Source organism: Citrus sinensis, chromosome 6 (genome assembly GCF_022201045.2).
Source record: "Citrus sinensis cultivar Valencia sweet orange chromosome 6, DVS_A1.0, whole genome shotgun sequence".
Lineage (NCBI taxonomy): Eukaryota > Viridiplantae > Streptophyta > Magnoliopsida > Sapindales > Rutaceae > Citrus > Citrus sinensis.
The window spans coordinates 19,219,903-19,238,688 of NC_068561.1; the positions used below are offsets into that span (position 1 = coordinate 19,219,903).

The following is an 18,786-nucleotide window of genomic DNA, read 5'->3' on the forward strand; positions in this document are numbered from 1 at the left end:
AGGTGGCGAAAGTGTAACCTGTTGTTTATTTTTTAATTTTCAAATTTTTAAAAAGGCTCATGAACATTGTATATTGCTTAGGCCGCCTCAACGTGCTTGTTATATCCACCCCTGAGCCATAGCCCATTGGTTTGGTTGGTTCGGCTTCAGGTTGGTTAGGCTTCAACGACCCGCGGTTTGCATGCGGCCCTATGGATTGATTTTCAGGGTCCCATATTATTCTTGGAACAGGATCATCTTCGGATCTAAACTCTACTGAATTTTTTAAGATTTTCTACTGTGTGTCTTTTATTAATAGTGTATGATTAAGATTTTATTTTTTTTTATTTTTTTATTTATTAACTACCAATCAGTAATTGAATTATTTGTTCAGGAAATGATCGGATTAGAAGAGAATTATGATCCATCATTCTCTCTTACTTCGACATGGGATTAATTGTAACGACGGTTATGTTTCACAACTTACACAGACAAATATCATTTTTTTAAGGCAAAAAGCACTTTTTTTTTTTGCACTACAATTGAAATACAATCATTTTGTGGTTTTTTTTTCTAAACAATATACAGTGCGTGACCGTCGCATGGTATATTGTTTCTTAATGTAAATACAAACAAAATAAATGATTTTATTTCACATAAGAAATATTACAATTAAATATCCCTAAAAATAAACAAGCATTTATTAATTTACAAGCGATTTATTATTTAGAGTTTGTTTAAAATTATTTTTAAAAGGTTAAAAGTGATTTTAAAAAGTTAAAAGTTAATTTTAGTATTTGATAAATTTTTTAAATGTTACTTTTGACACAATAAAATCTTACATTGAGAATCAATTTTCTACTTAATACAGTTCATATATATCCTTTTATAGATTATATAAATATCTAAAATTATTCTTATTAATTAAGAAATAAAATCATTAACTCATGAGAGATTATCATCATCATCATCATCATTATTATTATTATTATTATTATTATTATTATTATTATTATCATCAATTATATTGAGATAAAAAAGTAAAATTAAAAATATAAAATATTTATTACAATTACCAATTATTATATGTACATAATAAAAAATTTATATACACGTTTATAAATACGTAAAAAAAATTATTTAAAATTATGTCCAACTCAATCATTTATATTCTTACATTGGGTTTATTGCTGGCTTGCTGCTCCGTTGAACAAAAAACGTGCTTCCACTTTATGGATATACTAGAAAATAGAACCGCGCTTTACGCGGCTTTAAAAAAAGAATTAGTATTATCATTTTTTCTTACTTTACACTTGATGAAACTGATAAAAAATATGAATTGATTTTTTTTAAGACGAGGCAGCATTATAAAAAATAAAAAAAGCTATTGGCCAACAATACAAATAAAAAAAGCTATTGGCCAACAATACAAATAAAAAAGTAACGCAAGATAAAGAATAAAATGAGAGAATATATTATAGAGTGATTTTATTCATTCTAATTGTGTGTGTACAAAACAAAAAGATGGGCTCTCCTTTTATAGTTACATAATCACTCCATAAAATTAATGAAAAATTATGGATCATAATTCCTTATGAGATAGTGAGAGTTATATGGAAGCTAAATATTGCTAATGGAAAATAGTGGAGAGACTAAGAGATATATATTATGAATATCTACATTTATTTTAATAAATTCATAACACTCTCCATTGGATGTTCATTACAAAGAATATGCCTCATTAAAATCTTTACATAATTGTTATTGTGTGATAACAATTAAATTAACTATGAGAAGATGAAAAGTTAAATATAAAAGAAAATTTCTTTATTTATTAGATAATAGAGAATATATAAAGATGAGAAATGATGATGTCACGTCACCTCCTCAAATCTCAATTTTTTATATATATAAATAGATAGATATTGATAGATAGATTGCTTTTCCAATTTCGAATAATAAATAAGTGTAGCTTACAGAGTTGGGGCTCGTATTGTTTTGTTGACTGATCATATTCTCGTCACATAACCCACAAAGACTGCGTATTTAATTTTCTTTCATTAAAATTCAGATTTTTCTTATATTTCGTTAGTTAACAAGTCATAATCAGTTAATCACATCATATACTCAACGAGGTAATTGTACCGTTGTTATAGGTATAAGTGAAAGACATTTTGTGTCTATTTTAATGAAAAATAGAATAATTTGTAAAAGTACAAAGAGTAAAAATAATGTCAAACTAGCACGTACATAATATGTGTTATTGCTCGACTGACCTATTACAATGAGGAACTCTAAACCAAAGGATAATAAAAATACAAAAGATGTTAGGTAGCATTTCAATATAAACTACAAATGAATGTATTTAGTAAATTCATGTTGATTAATAGTATTCTAAATGAATTCGATCATTGACATGATAGTTAATAATTATTATTTGAAATGCTCGTTGAGTGTAGCTCAATTATTAGTGAATGTATTTTTTTATCTGTAATTACCGAGTTCAAATAATATAAAGACATATAAATTTCTCATCTCTATTGTCCCTTTTTTTTTTTTTTTACAAAAAAAGTACTATTTTAAACACAATTATTGATGGAAAAAAAGTAGTTTAGGATATAAAAGATGTGAATAATTAATTTAATTACTAATTTAAATATATATATATATATTTTTAATATTAAAATTCAGTCGGTTACCCTTTTTTTTTTAACATGGAGCAGCAGTAAAAATAAAAAGGATAAATAGAGGTTCCAGAGCGCAAGTCCTAGCAGAAGTGGAAATACGCACGACGTCCAAGACAGATCAACAGCCATCGAATAATCCAGAAGCAATCACAACCGTTAGATCGAATCGCATCCAGAACCACTCGGTTGAAAAAACAGAAGAAAAAGGTAGAAAGAGAGTACAAGACAACACAACAGAAAAGGGACCCAAACGGAGAGCCTTTTATTTCATTACTCGTATGCGCACTTCGTTTCCCGGATCTGAGCGTCTCGCTCGTCGGACTCGTACAGCACGCTCTCTCTCTCTCTCCCTCTCTTAAAACCCGACTGTAAAAACCCTAAAACCTCCGCCGCATAAAGGTCTCCCTCTCTCCGTACGTAATTTATTAAACGCCTAAAATAAATAAACAAGATAAAACTAAAAAAATATATTTTAAATTTATGTATATGTGTTTTGTTTTTGTTTTTTAAAAAATTTTTCTTATACCAGGGAGTTAGTGGAGGTTTAGTTGTTCGCATTTTTACGGGGACGATCGGGGCGGAGATTGGAGGTTAAAGAGGCAAAAGCGAAGAGCTGGTGTTCATTCAGGTTTGTTTTTGGATTTTATTGTTGCCGTTTCAGTTGAGAGAAAACGTGAGAAAGCGAGGGAAAATTTTGAGTCTTTCTGTTTTGAGAAATAGCATACGAAAGGTTTTATTCATTGTCTATTTATTTATTTATTTTTTAAAATTTGGAGGTTAAAGAGGAGTTTCATTTGCTGGAATGACTTTAGGGAAATTTCTGCTTTCAAAGATAAGTAAAGCGAGCATGCAAGCAAAATTGAATTTATAATTATTATTAGTATTATTTGTGAATTATTAGTAAATTTAAGGGACGGTCCATTTCGTCCCTGAAGTGCAAACTTTTTACCGTGCGCTTGAAAACTTGGAATTTGGGTTTGGGTATAGTTGCACCAGCTACTGAAACGTAGAATGTGGGGTTTTATGCGTGCTATAAATTTATTTTTTGATTATGTTACTATCCCTTTTGTGGTTTTTATCTGGACAGTCATGTTCTAAAGGATTTATGTTCTCAAGGGTTAATGTCTCTTAATTATTCTGTGTATGCACCACTTTCTGCTCTGGATTAATATGTTCGAAATTGTAGATTTTATGATATTTGGAATTTGCAACCAATTGTGGGTCAGTTAATAGAGCAAACTTAGGAGATATGGAGTAGTTTTGTCGAGGAAAGATATTGTTGCTCCTTAAGGCGCAGGATCTTTAGTTTTGGCTCCCATGCTAATATGTGGTCAACAGGCAGCAAACTAAAGGGTAGGTAGGTTGAAGACACATTTGCTAGGTACTCTATGATAGAATTGATTTAGGGTGGTATAGTGGTTACAGGGGCAATTTATACTGATGCGTGAACTGGATGTGAATGATACTTAGAATTTATGGACCGCCACTCTGTCTTAGCATCGAAACCATGCCATACTGCAAGCCAAGTTTGAAACATCTTGGTTTTGCATGTGAAACTTCCATTTGAAATATAATGAGGTGTTAGGTGAGGTGAAGGGCTCAACTATACCCTCTAAAGGTTTTATTCGTGTGACAGGCTTTAGCCAAAGTAGTAAAGGTAGTGTATTTTCCTCTCATTTGAATAGGCTACATGAATTAAATTCTTTATACAGTTAAGTTAGTCAGATAGTTTATAATTCTCTTTGCATGTATTTTTGACCTAAATTTCTTTTGGTTCATAGCATGTTATGTCTATTGTAACATGTTGTGTTGGCGAAGTTAAGATGAATATTTGTGTCAGCAGTCTGCAGAGTCTGAAGCTATTGGCTTGAGAGTGTTGTTAGAGTTGTGTATGTGTTTTTGCTTCTTCTGTTTTGCTGTGTGTACCATGTCTCCAAAGTCTCCTTTGGAAAAGTCCTATCGGACATGGATTCTTCAATATGTTTCCAACTGTTAATGCTAAACATGTTTGAGACTATGGTTCCTAACAGTCAAATTCACCTAATTACAGTCTTCTTTGAATTAATATAACAATGACAAGAATTCATGAAAGGTGCTTGAACTGTAGATTATAACGTATGCAATTTCCATTTGATTAATTTGTTTTTACAAGAGTTTTCAACTATGCAAGGGATTAGAGTTTTATGTGGTTTCTGGACAAACTGTTCTTAATTGCATCCTTGCACCTTGTACAGAGATCAACTTATGAGTAGCTGACTGAGTCGTTAGTGAATAAATTCTTGTGCATTTTTTTTGCTTTGCTTTGAGCTAGAGTTGCAAATGGTATTGAGTATGGTTTGCTATGAGGTAGGATATGGATGTTAGAAGAGGGGTGGAGATTTGTAACATCTTCTTTTTGTTACTTTCAATTGGCATTTTATTAAGAGGTTGCTATTTTCTCTGTTTATTTTTATTTAGCTTACTGTTACAGTTGATAAATAAATTAAGGTTTACAAACTCTTGGCTGTATTAAATTAAAACATCGATGCTGTTCTTTTAATTTTCAGCTTGCTCTTTTTTTTTTTTTGAAAATATTCTTCAATATTGCTTAATTAATTTGTCATTTTTTACTTGGCTTCATATGCATGCAGATAATCAACATTTCAATCATGGTATAAGTATCACAAGAAAATAATGGCGTCAAAAGGTCCCAGGTCTAAGCTAGATCATGAGACAAGAGCTAGGCGCCAAAAGGTTAGTCTGCAAAATTTTATTGCTTGAATGCTTTATTTTAGTTATCATTGCCTGTGCACAGAGAAACTAGCATTTTTGCATTAGGTTAGTTGATCCTATATATATCCTTGCTTTCTGCTGTGTGTATATTTAATCATGATCACGATTCTATGTTAAAAAAATGTTCTGCTATATATTTTGGGGTCTATATTTTACATGGGTGTGCTAGTTGATTCAAAAGAAGAAACCTTTGGATGTAGTACAAGAGGTCTGAGTTTTGATTCCTGGTTATATCAGGGTGGTGTAGGAGTTAAGGTTATATTGTAAAAAGAAAAATTATTGGAAAAGGTTGTATATACTGGCATGCTGAAGGAGGCTTTTTGAGGAACCTGTTGCATATGTGATGGATACGTTTCTCTCATAATTGCTAGGCATCCAAATTTTTATGTCCCACATGATCTTGCTTCATGAAATGAGTCCACAAAAAAATTGCAAATGTCCTTTTAGATGCTATGTTGTTTTCAAATAACAGGTACAATTCAGTTATGCCCCTATGTGATTGTGAAATCATATTAAGTCTAAGAAGTTTATTATAGTGGTACGTGGAGTTTTTTACCTTAAAAATTATTGAATCTTTGATGGTATCTTGGTTTTAGGCACTTGAAGCACCCAGGGAACCACGTCGTCCTAAAACTCATTGGGATCATGTTCTAGAAGAGATGGTCTGGTTATCCAAGGTGACTACTTTTTTCTTCAAAGACTGATTTTATTTTATTTTCTTGTCACAGAGAGATTTTGAATTTACATCTTGCTGCCAGAAGAGCTTATAGTGTTATATGGGAGGAATGATTCATATTCTCTCATTGCTAAAATGAGATAATTGTTGGCAGGACTTTGAGTCTGAGAGAAAATGGAAATTGGCTCAGGCGAAGAAGGTGGCCTTGAGAGCAAGCAAGGGCATGTTGGATCAGGCCTCTAGAGGAGAAAAGAAATTGAAGGTTCTGTTTTCTGCTCTTTGAATAGGAAATTCCTTTTCCATACATCACCAATTGAGGATGTGAATCTTCCACATTATAGGAAAATAGCGACGTTATGCCTTCTAAACATAGAAAACTAGATTTTTCTTCTGTTAAAAGTTATTTTTAATTTTTATGCTTTTTGTTAAAATTAGCATTCCATTGTTATTAGGAAGAAGAGCAGCGGTTGCGGAAAGTTGCAGTTAACATTTCAAAGGACGTGAAAAAGTTCTGGATGAAGATAGAGAAGCTGGCAAGTTATCAATAATAAGTTGATTTTCCCTTGAGCTTCATGACTTATCTTTTCTTGAAATCCCTGAAATCTTATAGCATGCACATTATTGTAATTCCAGGTGCTGTACAAGCATCAGATGGAGGTTGATGTGAGGAAGAAAAAAGCGCTTGATAAACAACTTGAGTTTCTTTTAGGCCAAACTGAGAGGTAGAACAAGTTCATAGAGAAAATGGACTTAAATGGCTTGTTTCAAAAAACTGCACTGACATATTTTGTTGTTATTTTTAGGTACTCATCAATGTTAGCTGAAAACCTAGTGGATTCCCACAAACCAGTGCAACAGTCTCCTATGAGGGAACAACCTGGTATTCAGTACAAAGAAGCAGACGAAAATGGTGCTGAAGAACCTGGTGTTCAGTCCAAAGAGGCAGATGAAGATGATGCTGAGCAACACTCAGGATTTGGTAATATTAAGCAGAAAGCAATAATTATAAATTGGTTATTGTGCAAGATTGTCATGCTATCTTGACTACAATTTATCTGACACATTTGTTACAGAACCTCAGTTAGATGCTGCAGACATTGATGAAGAATATGATGTTCATTCTGAAGATGAATCGGTGTGTTCTCCCTTTCTTTATCACTTCGCTGTTAGTTGAAATCTTCTACTCACTTGATTGTTTTCTTAGCCTCTTCAAAATGATCTAGGTATCAAGTGTGCAAAACTAAGTAAATAGCGGTTCCTTTGCCATGGATTTTACTTGGTACTTTACAATAACACAGAAGCTCATTTGCAAGTTCCGTGTGAATCACTGAATTCAATTCCTGGATATATTGTGTCATTAGGCATCTAATTATGGCTTTCACCTGCTGCTACCTTGTCCAATAAATGTTGTTTTGTTCTGGATAACTGCGTACTGAGCTTGTAAATAGGCAGAATGCAGAGTCGGTTAAAAAACTATTGTTGAGATGTATGTCTGCTTTATTAGCCACTTAATTTGTGAGATATGCGATGATGGTCTTCTGTTAGCTTTTTCTGTCTTTTTCCGTTGTTCCTGGAAATATTTTGATCCCTAGTACAACAAAATAACTTTTTAACATGTTCTGGTCTTTCTATTTACTGAGGCATCTAAAGATGTACATACTGTAGCCTGCGGACATATTTATCAGTGAATCATGGGTATTTAATATAGTCCCGTTTACAACTGATTACAGACTTCAAGAAATGACATGTAAACTTTTCTACTGAAAACTGATAGTTAAGGCATCATAGTTCAAGCTTGAGAATCTTTTAGTCTGGGTACGGGGCCACCTTATCCCTTTTTTTTTTTGTTCCTCATCCCATATCTTTAGGCAAGATTTAAGCTAACTCATTCAAACTGACATATAAATTTTTCTTGCTTCTTGTTGTTTTAGGAAGATGACGAGCACACTATTGAGGAAGATGAGGCTCTTATAACTGAAGAAGAAAGAAAAGAAGAGCTGGAAGCTTTACATAATGAAACAGATATCCCGCTTCAGGAGTTGCTTAAACGTTATGCTGTGGATAAAGGTGAATTCTTTTCACAATTGCCCTTTCTCTGCTTTAGAGCTTCTATATCCTTTTGGTATTTAAGTTATTTATATAGTTTTAAATCACATAAAAGATGGAAAAATGTAACACTGTAGCTCACTGCATGTGGAAATAGTCTCTCTTTCTGCATCTGGGTTGCTAATCGGACTCATTTTATCTCTTAGCTATATGATATAATTAATTTGATCATATGAGTATTTTCAGTTGGCAGAGAAAGTAGTGCTGAGATGGGAGAAGATGAAGCTGAGCTGACCGTGGTGGAAGAAGGTCATGTTCAGGGTAAGAAGCTGCTAAAGAGTTAAATTATTTGTGTGAGGCATAGGAACTGTACCTGAGATGGTCAAGGGTTATATTCTATGCAGGCAATGGAAATGATCTTCTTGCTGGGAGTAAGCTTGATACAAGTGGCTCTCTTGTTCGTCGTTGTGTAAGTTGTATGTGTTTATGGTTGCCGTTGTTGGCTTGCATAGCAAGTTCAGGACTCAAGGTGATATTTCTCATCTGATTGCAGGATGAAATTAATGGTGGCTTGTCCATATCAGAAAACCATTTGTTAGACATTGAGACATCTCAAGTGAGAGATACATCCAAGAAGTCTGGGGCTTCAACCCAAAAACAAGCTTTGTATGACTTTAGTGATGAACAGGTACATCTTATGTTGTTTTGCAGGCATCTTACCTCTGCATTGTTTTCTTATCTTTCTTTATAAATTGCTATGTTTGTTTTATGTAGAAATGCTTGCATTGAATTTCAACTTTTCTTTTTTCTTGTCTTCTACAATTTTTTGGCCACATTCTGAAATACCACATCCTTTTCTTTTACCTCTCTTCGGAGGCCCCCCCTTCTCTTTTTTTAAGCTTATATATTATAAATACTTTTCTGACTTGTCTCACATTGTGTAGGAAGATGGTGATTTTGTTGTTGCTACCGGAGAAGACAAGGTACATAATTTGGTTGTATGCTGACTTCTTCTCTGGCATGTGCTGTTTCCAGTTGATTGCGTTGTCAAGAAGACAGCTTTTTTAGATTGCTAGGGTAGTTTGTAATATTTTGATGCTGTTTGTCTATTTCTCATTTACGTGCTAATTTTCTTGGTGTATATGGAATATGTCTCCGGAAACTCCACCTTAACTTAGCGCATTTCAATATAGCTAATTTTGGTCTTTTCGTTCATGAATTTTCTTTTTCCCATTAATCTCTACTTATAGCAGTATTACATAATGATTTATCTCCTATGAGTTAGATTATTATGAACGCTAGCTGTATTTTAGGCTTTCCTTGAATGAATGCTCTAGTTCATTTGTATTTACTGGAATTATTCTTTCTTTGTCTTATTTTTGGAAATTGCAATTTATACATTTAATTTTTTTCTCATCAAAATAATGTTATTTAAGATAAATTTTCAGATGATAATGTTAACAAGTGTGACTAAGATGCTGTGGGGTAAGGGTGTGGGACAATACGTATGGTTTTTTTTTTTTAAAAAAAATTGTTTGCTTGCTTCTTGCTTGTGTTTTTACATTTTGCCGTGCACCTCATCCCCACCCCAAATTAAATGTATCCCCCATAGAATTGAATCCTTGGACTCTTGCTTCCTGTGTTAGAGGCAAAATCAACTTTGGTATTCTTTGGGGATAAAAGAGGTGTCCTCCTTGATCGTCAGAGCCTCTCAGATTTGTAAATATGTACTAAGAGCTGATTCAATGGAGTTGTTGCTGTTGTGATGCTTTTTCCAAGTTTCTTCTGCTCTGAATAGAAGCTATAATTTATCATGATGGAAAGCCGGAACTTGGTTGTGTCTGACGTTTATTATTGACATTCCGGTGCAATCTTCTGTCAGGCAATGTAATCAATGTTTCTATGCTGTTGCAGAACTAGGCTGGAAAATTGATTAATGAATTGGTGTATAATCTTTCATTGTTATATGTGATTCCTTTGGCTTAAAATATGTGTGATTCCTTTGGCTTAAAATGTGCAGGATGATGAGACGACATTGTCGGAGGAGGAGGAATTGGCAAAAGCAGATTCAAACAATTACATAGATGAGGTAAGGATGTGTCCTGGTCCTCCTGGACATTTCTTGTGTTATTTACTGTCATTCTCCTTACTTTCAGCATCTTAGGTATATCTCTTTCTACATGTATATAGACATGTAAATTCTTTCCCAACTTTTGGCCTTTGTCTCTAGTTTAGTTTCCTCTGAATGAGGTGGCTGTTTTTCAGATTGCATTGCTGCAGAAAGAAAGTGAGATTCCAGTGGAAGAGTTGCTGGCAAGGTACAGAAAGGTACGTTACAGGATTGGTTCTGCTTATAATTTGGGTGATTCACATCAAATATTGACTATCATTGTATCATTTACATCTTTCAATCAGGATATGAAAATTAATAAGATTTCAGAGGATGAATCTGATTATGCTTCTGCTTTATCGGACGACCTCTCGGACTCTCCAGCACATGAAGACAGTGAGTTGAAGCTTGAGAATGACTTTATGGATGGAAACGTTGATCCTGGTGCCAGCCAACTGGTTATGCTTCCCCTTACTGAAAAACAAGAAGGAGGATCTGAGAAAAAGTCAGAAGAAGGTAGAGAGAGCGAAAACAGAATTGCTGATGCTGCTGCTGCAGCAAGATCAGCACAACCAACTGGAATTACATTCTCTACTACTCAAGTCCGTACAAAATTTCCTTTCCTTCTCAAGTTTCCTCTTCGTGAGTATCAACATATTGGCTTGGATTGGCTTGTTACAATGTATGAGAAAAGATTGAATGGGATCCTAGCTGATGAAATGGGACTGGGGAAGACTATCATGACTATTGCTATGCTTGCACACCTGGCATGCGAAAAGGGAATATGGGGCCCTCATCTCATTGTTGTTCCAACAAGTGTCATGCTTAACTGGGAAACTGAGTTTCTTAAATGGTGTCCTGCCTTTAAAATATTGACTTACTTTGGCAGTGCAAAAGAGCGGAAATTTAAGAGGCAAGGTTGGTTGAAACCTAATTCCTTTCATGTATGCATAACTACTTACAGACTTATTATACAGGATTCAAAAGTCTTCAAGCGAAAAAAGTGGAAATACTTGATTTTGGATGAAGCTCATTTGATAAAAAACTGGAAGTCTCAAAGATGGCAAACTCTTTTAAACTTCAATTCTAAACGGCGTATTTTATTAACTGGGACTCCACTGCAGAATGATCTCATGGAACTCTGGTCATTAATGCATTTCTTGATGCCCCACATCTTTCAGTCTCATCAGGAATTCAAGGATTGGTTCTGCAATCCAATATCAGGAATGGTAGAGGGTCAAGAAAAAGTGAACAAGGAAGTTGTTGATCGCTTGCATAATGTTCTTCGTCCATTCATACTCCGTCGGTTGAAAAGGGATGTGGAGAAGCAACTGCCTATGAAGCAAGAGCATGTCATATATTGTAGACTCTCAAAGAGGCAACGGAATTTATATGAAGACTTCATTGCCAGTTCAGAGACACAAGCTACTCTTGCAAGTGCCAATTTTTTTGGCATGATTAGTGTTATAATGCAGCTTCGAAAAGTCTGTAACCATCCTGACTTATTTGAGGGCCGTCCAATTGTGAGTTCTTTTGATATGAGTGGCATTGATAGCCAGTTGAGTTCTTCTGTTTGTTCTATGCTTTCACCTAGTCCATTATCTACAGCAGACCTGAAGGGTTTGGGAATTTTATTTACCAATCTTGATTTTAGCATGAACTCATGGGAGAGTGATGAATTAAATGCTATTGCTACTCCAGCTAGCTTGATTAAAGAGCGTGCTGATCTAAATAATTTAGAAGAAGTTGGGCCTTTTTGTACACATAGAAAGAGGTTAAATGGGACAAGCATTTTTGAAAAGATTCGAAAGGCGCTACTAGAGGAGCGACGAAGAGAAGCTCAGGACCGAGCATCATCTGTTGCTTGGTGGAATTCCTTGAGGTGCCAGAAAAAACCTGTATACTCAACAAGTCTTCGGGAACTTCTTACTGTAAAACATCCTGTTTGTGATATTCTTCAACAGAAGACTGTTCGTCGATCCTACTTGTACTCCTCCAAGCTTGCTGACATTGTTCTTTCACCAGTTGAAAGGTTCCAGAGGATGATTGGTCTGGTTGAAAGTTTCATGTTTGCAATCCCAGCAGCTAGAGCCCCTGCTCCTGTTTGTTGGTGCAGTAAAAGTGGAGCTTCTGTGTTTCTGCAGCCAACTTACAAGGAAAAATGTTCTGAAGTTTTATCACCTCTTTTATTTCCTATTAGGCCTGCAATTGTCCGCAGGCAAGTATATTTCCCAGACAGGCGACTAATACAATTTGACTGTGGTAAGTTGCAGGAGCTTGCAATTTTACTTAGGAAATTGAAATCTGACGGTCACCGAGCATTAATATTCACCCAGATGACAAAGATGCTTGATATCTTGGAGGAATTCATAAGTTTATATGGTTACACATACATGCGTTTAGATGGATCCACTCAACCAGAGGAGAGGCAAACATTAATGCAGCGGTTCAACACAAATCCCAAAATCTTTCTGTTCATTTTGTCCACCCGTAGTGGCGGTGTTGGAATCAACCTCGTCGGGGCAGATACAGTTATCTTCTACGACAGTGACTGGAATCCGGCTATGGATCAGCAAGCTCAAGATCGCTGCCACCGGATAGGCCAGACACGTGAAGTTCATATCTATCGGTTAATTAGTGAGAGCACAATTGAAGAGAACATCTTGAAGAAAGCAAATCAGAAACGCGCTCTTGATGATCTAGTTATACAGAGTGGAGGCTATAACACTGAATTTTTCAAGAAGCTTGATCCTATGGAATTGTTTTCCGGTCATAGAACCCTTCCCATGAAGACTATGCAGAAGGAGAAAGCTATCAACAATGGAAATGAGGTTTCCTTGTCCAATGCAGATGTGGAAGCTGCTTTAAAATGTGTTGAAGATGAAGCAGATTACATGGCTCTAAAGAGAGCTGAGCAGGAGGAAGCTGTGGACAACCAAGAGTTTACAGAAGAAGCTGTTGGGAGACCGGAAGATGATGAGCTTGTGATTGAGGACACTGTAAGAACTGATGAGCCCACTGATCAGGGTGGCTGCATGACTGCAAATAATGATAATGGGATGATGCTAACTGGGAATGATCCAAAAGAAGAGAGAGCTCTTACTTTTGCTGCTAAAGAAGATGATGTTGACATGCTGGCTGATGTCAAACAGATGGCTGCGGCGGCAGCAGCGGCTGGAGAAGCCATTTCTTCCTTTGAGAATCAGCTACGTCCGATTGATCGATATGCTATTCGCTTTCTGGAGCTGTGGGATCCTATAATTGACAAGACAGCAGTTGAATCTGAAGTTAAATTTGAGGAGAGAGAGTGGGAGCTAGATCGTATAGAGAAATATAAGGAGGAAATGGAAGCTGAGATTGATGATGATGAAGAGCCTTTAGTGTATGAAAGTAAGTACTATTATATGCGTCATTACTTTACAGCTATCGTTTCAGAATTTTAGAGTCAATTACTTCTGGTTCTACATTTCAAAAAAAATATTATTTGACATTGAAATCCAGTTGCTCAAAAAGGTTTATTTGGTTTTTGAACAAGAGAAATTTAAGGATGAAAGAATAAGAGAAGACAGTTGAAGTACAGGTTTCTTTTGTTCCAAAATCTTCCTCCACATTACACTATCTAGAAATACTTTTTGGAAAGCAGTATCTAGAAATACCTAAATACCTTATGGAAATGTTCTAGAAATTTCATATCTTATATTGGGGTTGAAATGGTTTTACTGTAATGGAAAATGTTTGATGGAAAAACAATAGAAATCATTCTCAGGAATTTTATGATTATATTAGACATGCCATTGACTGTATGGTTCAATATATTTAGATTTTGAGAATCGGCAGCACTGTATCGTGCCTGCTTCCATTGTGTGTTTATTTATTTGTATTTTATGCTAATTTCTATAGTTTTCTTCTATTATCAGGATGGGATGCTGATTTTGCCACTGAGGCATACCGACAGCAAGTTGCTTTAGCCCAACATCAAGTTAGTAAAAATAAACTCTATATTATGTGTTTTGAAATAGTTGTTTGATTCAGCTAGCTAATATTGTAATATTTGTAGTTAATGGAAGAATTGGAATCTGAAGCTAAAGAGAAGGAAGATGCAGATGATGGAATTCTTGATTCTGTGAAGTAAGATGTCTATTTGAACTTTTATACAAAACTTTAAAGTGAAAAACTTCACTCTAGTTTGTGCTTTTTCATAAAACATTTCTTTTAAAATGTTTAGTAGAGGATGTCCTTGAGAAAATTATAATTGAATTTCTTGCTTGTGAGTTTATAACTCAAGTAGGTATTTTGTTTTTCAAAAGGCACTGCTGCTAGTTTTTGTACATTGTGTGTATACATGAATATTAGTAGATATGCGGTCATCTAAGTGAATGTCTTCATTAGATAGATTGGTGACACTGGTTTGACATGGACATGACCTAACTGAATTGACCTCTGAAAAGAGGTTAATTAGAGCTTGCCATGCGCTGATAAAGATCTTAAGTGGTTCCTTTCCTATGAATTATTGTTTTTTGGCGATCTTTTGTATATTATTTGATTTGAGGACATGAGCACAAAACTGGTCGATGATGCTTATCCTAAGAAAATAAGGACTTTTTGTCTGATGTGGCACCACAGAATTGCTAGAAATTGGAGTTTTTCTTATGTAATTGTGTTTAAATGTGATTATTTTGAACTACTTGAATGGTATTGACTCAAATATTGTGTTAATAATTTTTTTTTCCGTTTCTAAAATCAAAGGGCAAGTCATTCCAAATCTAAGACTAAGAAGAAGCCAAAGAAAGCCAAGTTCAAGTCTCTCAAGAAAGGGGCTCTAACTTCTGAATCAAAAGCCGTAAAAGAAGAGCCAAGTGTAGAACCTATGTCCATTGATGATGACTTCTACGATGAGGATGCTACTTTTTCAGATGCGATGTCTCCGCCTTCAACTTCGCAGAAGAAACGTAAGAAGGCTGAATTAGCACTTTCTGATGACGAAGAGAGGGAGAAGATCTCAAAGAAGAAGTCTAAGAAACTCAAAAAGTCTATTCCTGTGAGATCTCCTGATTCAGATTCTAAGCTGTCACGTAAACGTCATGATGGTTCTACAGAATTAAAAACATGTGAGAGTATATTCATTGATCTTGAGCAGAAATCAGCTAGCAGGAGCAAAATGGGAGGGAAAATCTCTATTACTGCCATGCCAGTGAAGCGGGTTTTAATGATAAAACCGGAAAAATTGAAAAAGGGGAATGTTTGGTCTAGAGATTGTGTTCCATCACCTGATGTTTGGTTGCCACAGGAGGACGCCATATTATGTGCTGTTGTACATGAATATGGCCCCAATTGGAGCTTGGTTAGTGACATACTCTATGGAATGACTGCTAGTGGATATTATAGGGGGAGATATCGGCATCCAGTTCATTGCTGTGAGCGGTTTAGGGAATTGATCCAAAGATATATTCTGTCTGTACCTGACAACTCTATTAATGAAAAGACCAGCAATGTGGGCTCTGGAAAGGCTCTTCTCAAAGTAACAGAGGTATGCTTAGTCTTGCAGCTTATTTTCTTCCACTCATAAGGAAAAATAAAAAAATAAAAATGAAAAGGTGATAATATGAATTGATTGGTGGAAAAGGTATTCTAATTGTTTGAATGGATGACTGAAATTGTGTGTATGTTATTTCCCTTGTGCTGGCAATGTGCTTTTGATATCTTAATCATATTGGGATACTGATTCTTCACGGGTGCTTTTGAGAATTTATTTTTGGTTTTTCTGTGTTTTTGATTTCTTTGTGGTGCTTTTTGGTTGATTTATATTTGAACTTTCTGTGCGTCTTTGGGCCAATATTTATGTTGCTAGTGCTGAGGTTCAACGTGGCTTGTTGTCTATAAATGCGCGTCTTGGGCAATTGTTTGCAAGCAGTAATACATGGGTTTTGGTTTTGACTAAGAAGTCAGGAATGCTATTGTCATGTAATATGTAAAACATATTTAAAATTATTATTTTATGTACTTGTATCCTTTTTTACTTCCTAATACTTTGTAGATGTTAATTTTAAGAAGTGGTGCTATTTTTCTCCCTATTTTATGGATTTCATGCGAATTTACTGGGTTTTGCTTATATGCATGCAGCTGCCGAAACCTCAACACGTCTTGCTTGTTTGTTAATCGATGTCATAGAATATTCCTCTTTGTATATGATGGCTGGCGAAGAGGTTTTTAGGTCATCATAACATATCATGAAAGAAATAGAAAACCTTGCTCATTGATTTTCTTTGTTCACAGGATAATGTTAGAACGCTGTTAAATGTTGCTGCTGAGCAGGAAGACAATGAGTTACTCCTTCAAAAGCACTTCACCGCCCTTCTTTCATCTGTCTGGAGGATGAAGTCTCGCATGGGATGCCGGCAAAACTTCTCTTCTTCACGTAATGGTCTGTACTTAGGTGGAAGTTTTTTCAGTTCTGTCACTCAGACTTCTTGCAAGTCCACGCGGGAGCCTGCTCGAAGGGTGAAATTCACTAATTTAGGACAGAGTAGCAAATTATTATCAGCTGCTCTTCATGATGCCAACAGTAGACAGCAGGATGACAAAGTTTCCAATTTTGACCGGAGAGAAGATGGTCCAGTCATAGAACAGTTGGATTTAACCCTGGAATTCCAGAGGGAGTTGGTTGATTCCACGATCTCATTCCCACCTCGTGTTAATTTATCAGTATATGGCTCTGACCTTGAGACATCTGTTAACAAATCTACCAGAGAAAATCACCATCTGAAAGATTCACAAGTGGCTGAAAATCGTTTCAGGTATGACATTGCTACCATTAACTTCAGTGGCTTTGTGGCTAATATTTGATTTTATGCTTTCATCTCCTGTTTCATATCTTAGCAACGTATTTGTGAAAGGCCTTAGGTCAGTCACTCCTTGATGTGAGAGTCCTGAGATAGAAGTTACTTATCTCCACTGCTTTGGATTGTAGGAAAGGATCCGATGATCTTGTTCTCTCTCAAACCTCTCCCTTCATTTATGACCTAACTGTTTGCATCCCCTCTCCTGTGAAAGGCCTCAAGGGGCAATGCAATATAATGTGACCTTGATAATATGACATATGCCCTTGGAATCATATTTGAATTTCTAAACGATAAAAGGGTAAGCTCAAAATACTATACCTGGGTCCTGCTTGGGTGGGGCTCTTATTGATTCACTACTTTTTGTGTGATTGTGTTAAGATACAAATTATCTCTTCAAAATATAGAGATAGTCTCCCAAAAAAGTGATGCATCAGAACAAACTATGATAAGGGTTGTCTTATAGAAAATCATTTATTAAGATGATGTGAAATACATGCTTGGATAATGTTTATGGATTTGCTGATTGAGCTCTACGTCTGTTGTCAGGGATGCTGCAAGAGCTTGCATTGAAGATGGCCTGGGTTGGGCTTCATCTGCTTTCCCAGCAAATGATGCGAAGTTGCGTTCAGTCCCAAAATCTCAGTCCTTGGGAAAGCACAAGCTCTCTCTTTCTGATTCAGTAAAGTTTCCAAAATCAAAGTTGAGAAAGACCTCAATGGAGCACAGTGAGATACAACATTCATCTCCTGAACCAGTATCGAATCAAGCAGTTGCAACAAAAGATGCCAATTTAAGGTTTGATTTGATTCAGGAAGCTTGGTTAGAGGACATGGATGGTGGCAGACTGTCCTGCATGGATCAGGATCTTTCTCTGGAAACAGTGTTGTCAAGTGAGATCCCTCATAACTATTTTCCTGACGTGATCTCAGGCCTTGATGACTGTTCAATATTGCCGGACTATACTGACATCGGATAAATTAGCCAAAGGACCTGAACTTTGAAAATTTTTCTGAGTTGAAGAAGCCATCTTAAATGATTGTCGAAGAACAGGGATTCTCTCAGCAGAGGAATCCGGCCAGGATTTACCTGGCTCAAGCATTCTAACCGTGCTCTCGGGGTGAAAGTTGAAGCATCTTTGAAGGGCAAGATTGCAGATATACATACTGGTTTAGACACTGGGAGTTGAAATGCTGTGGAGGATCTAAGGTGAACCTGCTGCGAGAGGATGTGGGCATAGGAATTAGGGATTAGGGATAGAAATTGTAAACAGCAAAATTTTGTAATTAATTGATTATTGGGAAATTTGTGCTAATTTTTGTTAGGTAGTCAGCTGAATATAGAGAATTTAGCACAATTCCCCCAATAGGAAGTGGGAAAAAAAAAGTAGCAAAGGAATTCACAGATTGTTGATCTTCCTCAATTTCATCTCTATCATTCGTGCGTGTCCAATGGAAATTAGAGTTGCATCAACGATAACAAAGTTATATTTGGACAAGACAATGCGAAAAGCACAAAATGAAACAAAGTGATCAAGGCTATAAAACCGATTCAAAGCTTCAGGGAGTCAAATAAACATATGTTTTATTGGTTAAGTCGTCGTTAATTTTATTACATGGCTAAGCGTCCGTAACAAAAAAAAATTAATTTATGAATCTGTGTTGGTTGACGGCAGCGAAA

General features: G+C 35.6%; 1 protein-coding gene across 6 annotated transcripts; it reads left to right on the forward strand.

Moving 5' to 3' along the window:
* Window positions 1-2,763: 2,763 nt before the first annotated feature.
* Window positions 2,764-18,609, forward strand: LOC102629545 (protein PHOTOPERIOD-INDEPENDENT EARLY FLOWERING 1). Of its 6 annotated transcripts, XR_001506493.3 has the most exons (23): window positions 2,764-3,079; window positions 3,196-3,294; window positions 5,297-5,399; window positions 6,035-6,115; window positions 6,269-6,376; window positions 6,567-6,647; window positions 6,748-6,836; window positions 6,918-7,093; window positions 7,188-7,249; window positions 8,046-8,181; window positions 8,407-8,481; window positions 8,565-8,629; window positions 8,714-8,848; window positions 9,105-9,143; window positions 10,181-10,249; window positions 10,426-10,488; window positions 10,576-13,660; window positions 14,188-14,249; window positions 14,328-14,398; window positions 15,017-15,797; window positions 16,544-17,064; window positions 17,238-17,407; window positions 17,656-17,802. XR_001506493.3 is itself a non-coding variant. In XM_006492808.4 (22 exons), the coding sequence occupies exons 3-22, from the start codon at window positions 5,340-5,342 to the stop codon at window positions 18,083-18,085; spliced, it is 6,189 nt and encodes a 2,062-aa protein (XP_006492871.1). In that variant the 5' UTR covers window positions 2,766-3,079; window positions 3,196-3,294; window positions 5,297-5,339; the 3' UTR covers window positions 18,086-18,609. The 6 variants fall into 6 exon arrangements, 5 of the variants coding, with proteins under 5 accessions (XP_006492871.1, XP_006492872.1, XP_024949053.1 ...); XM_006492808.4 differs by lacking the exon at window positions 17,238-17,407 and having other exon boundaries at window positions 2,766-3,079; window positions 17,656-18,609; XM_006492809.4 differs by lacking the exon at window positions 17,238-17,407 and having other exon boundaries at window positions 2,766-3,065; window positions 17,656-18,609.
* Window positions 18,610-18,786: the final 177 nt, after the last annotated feature.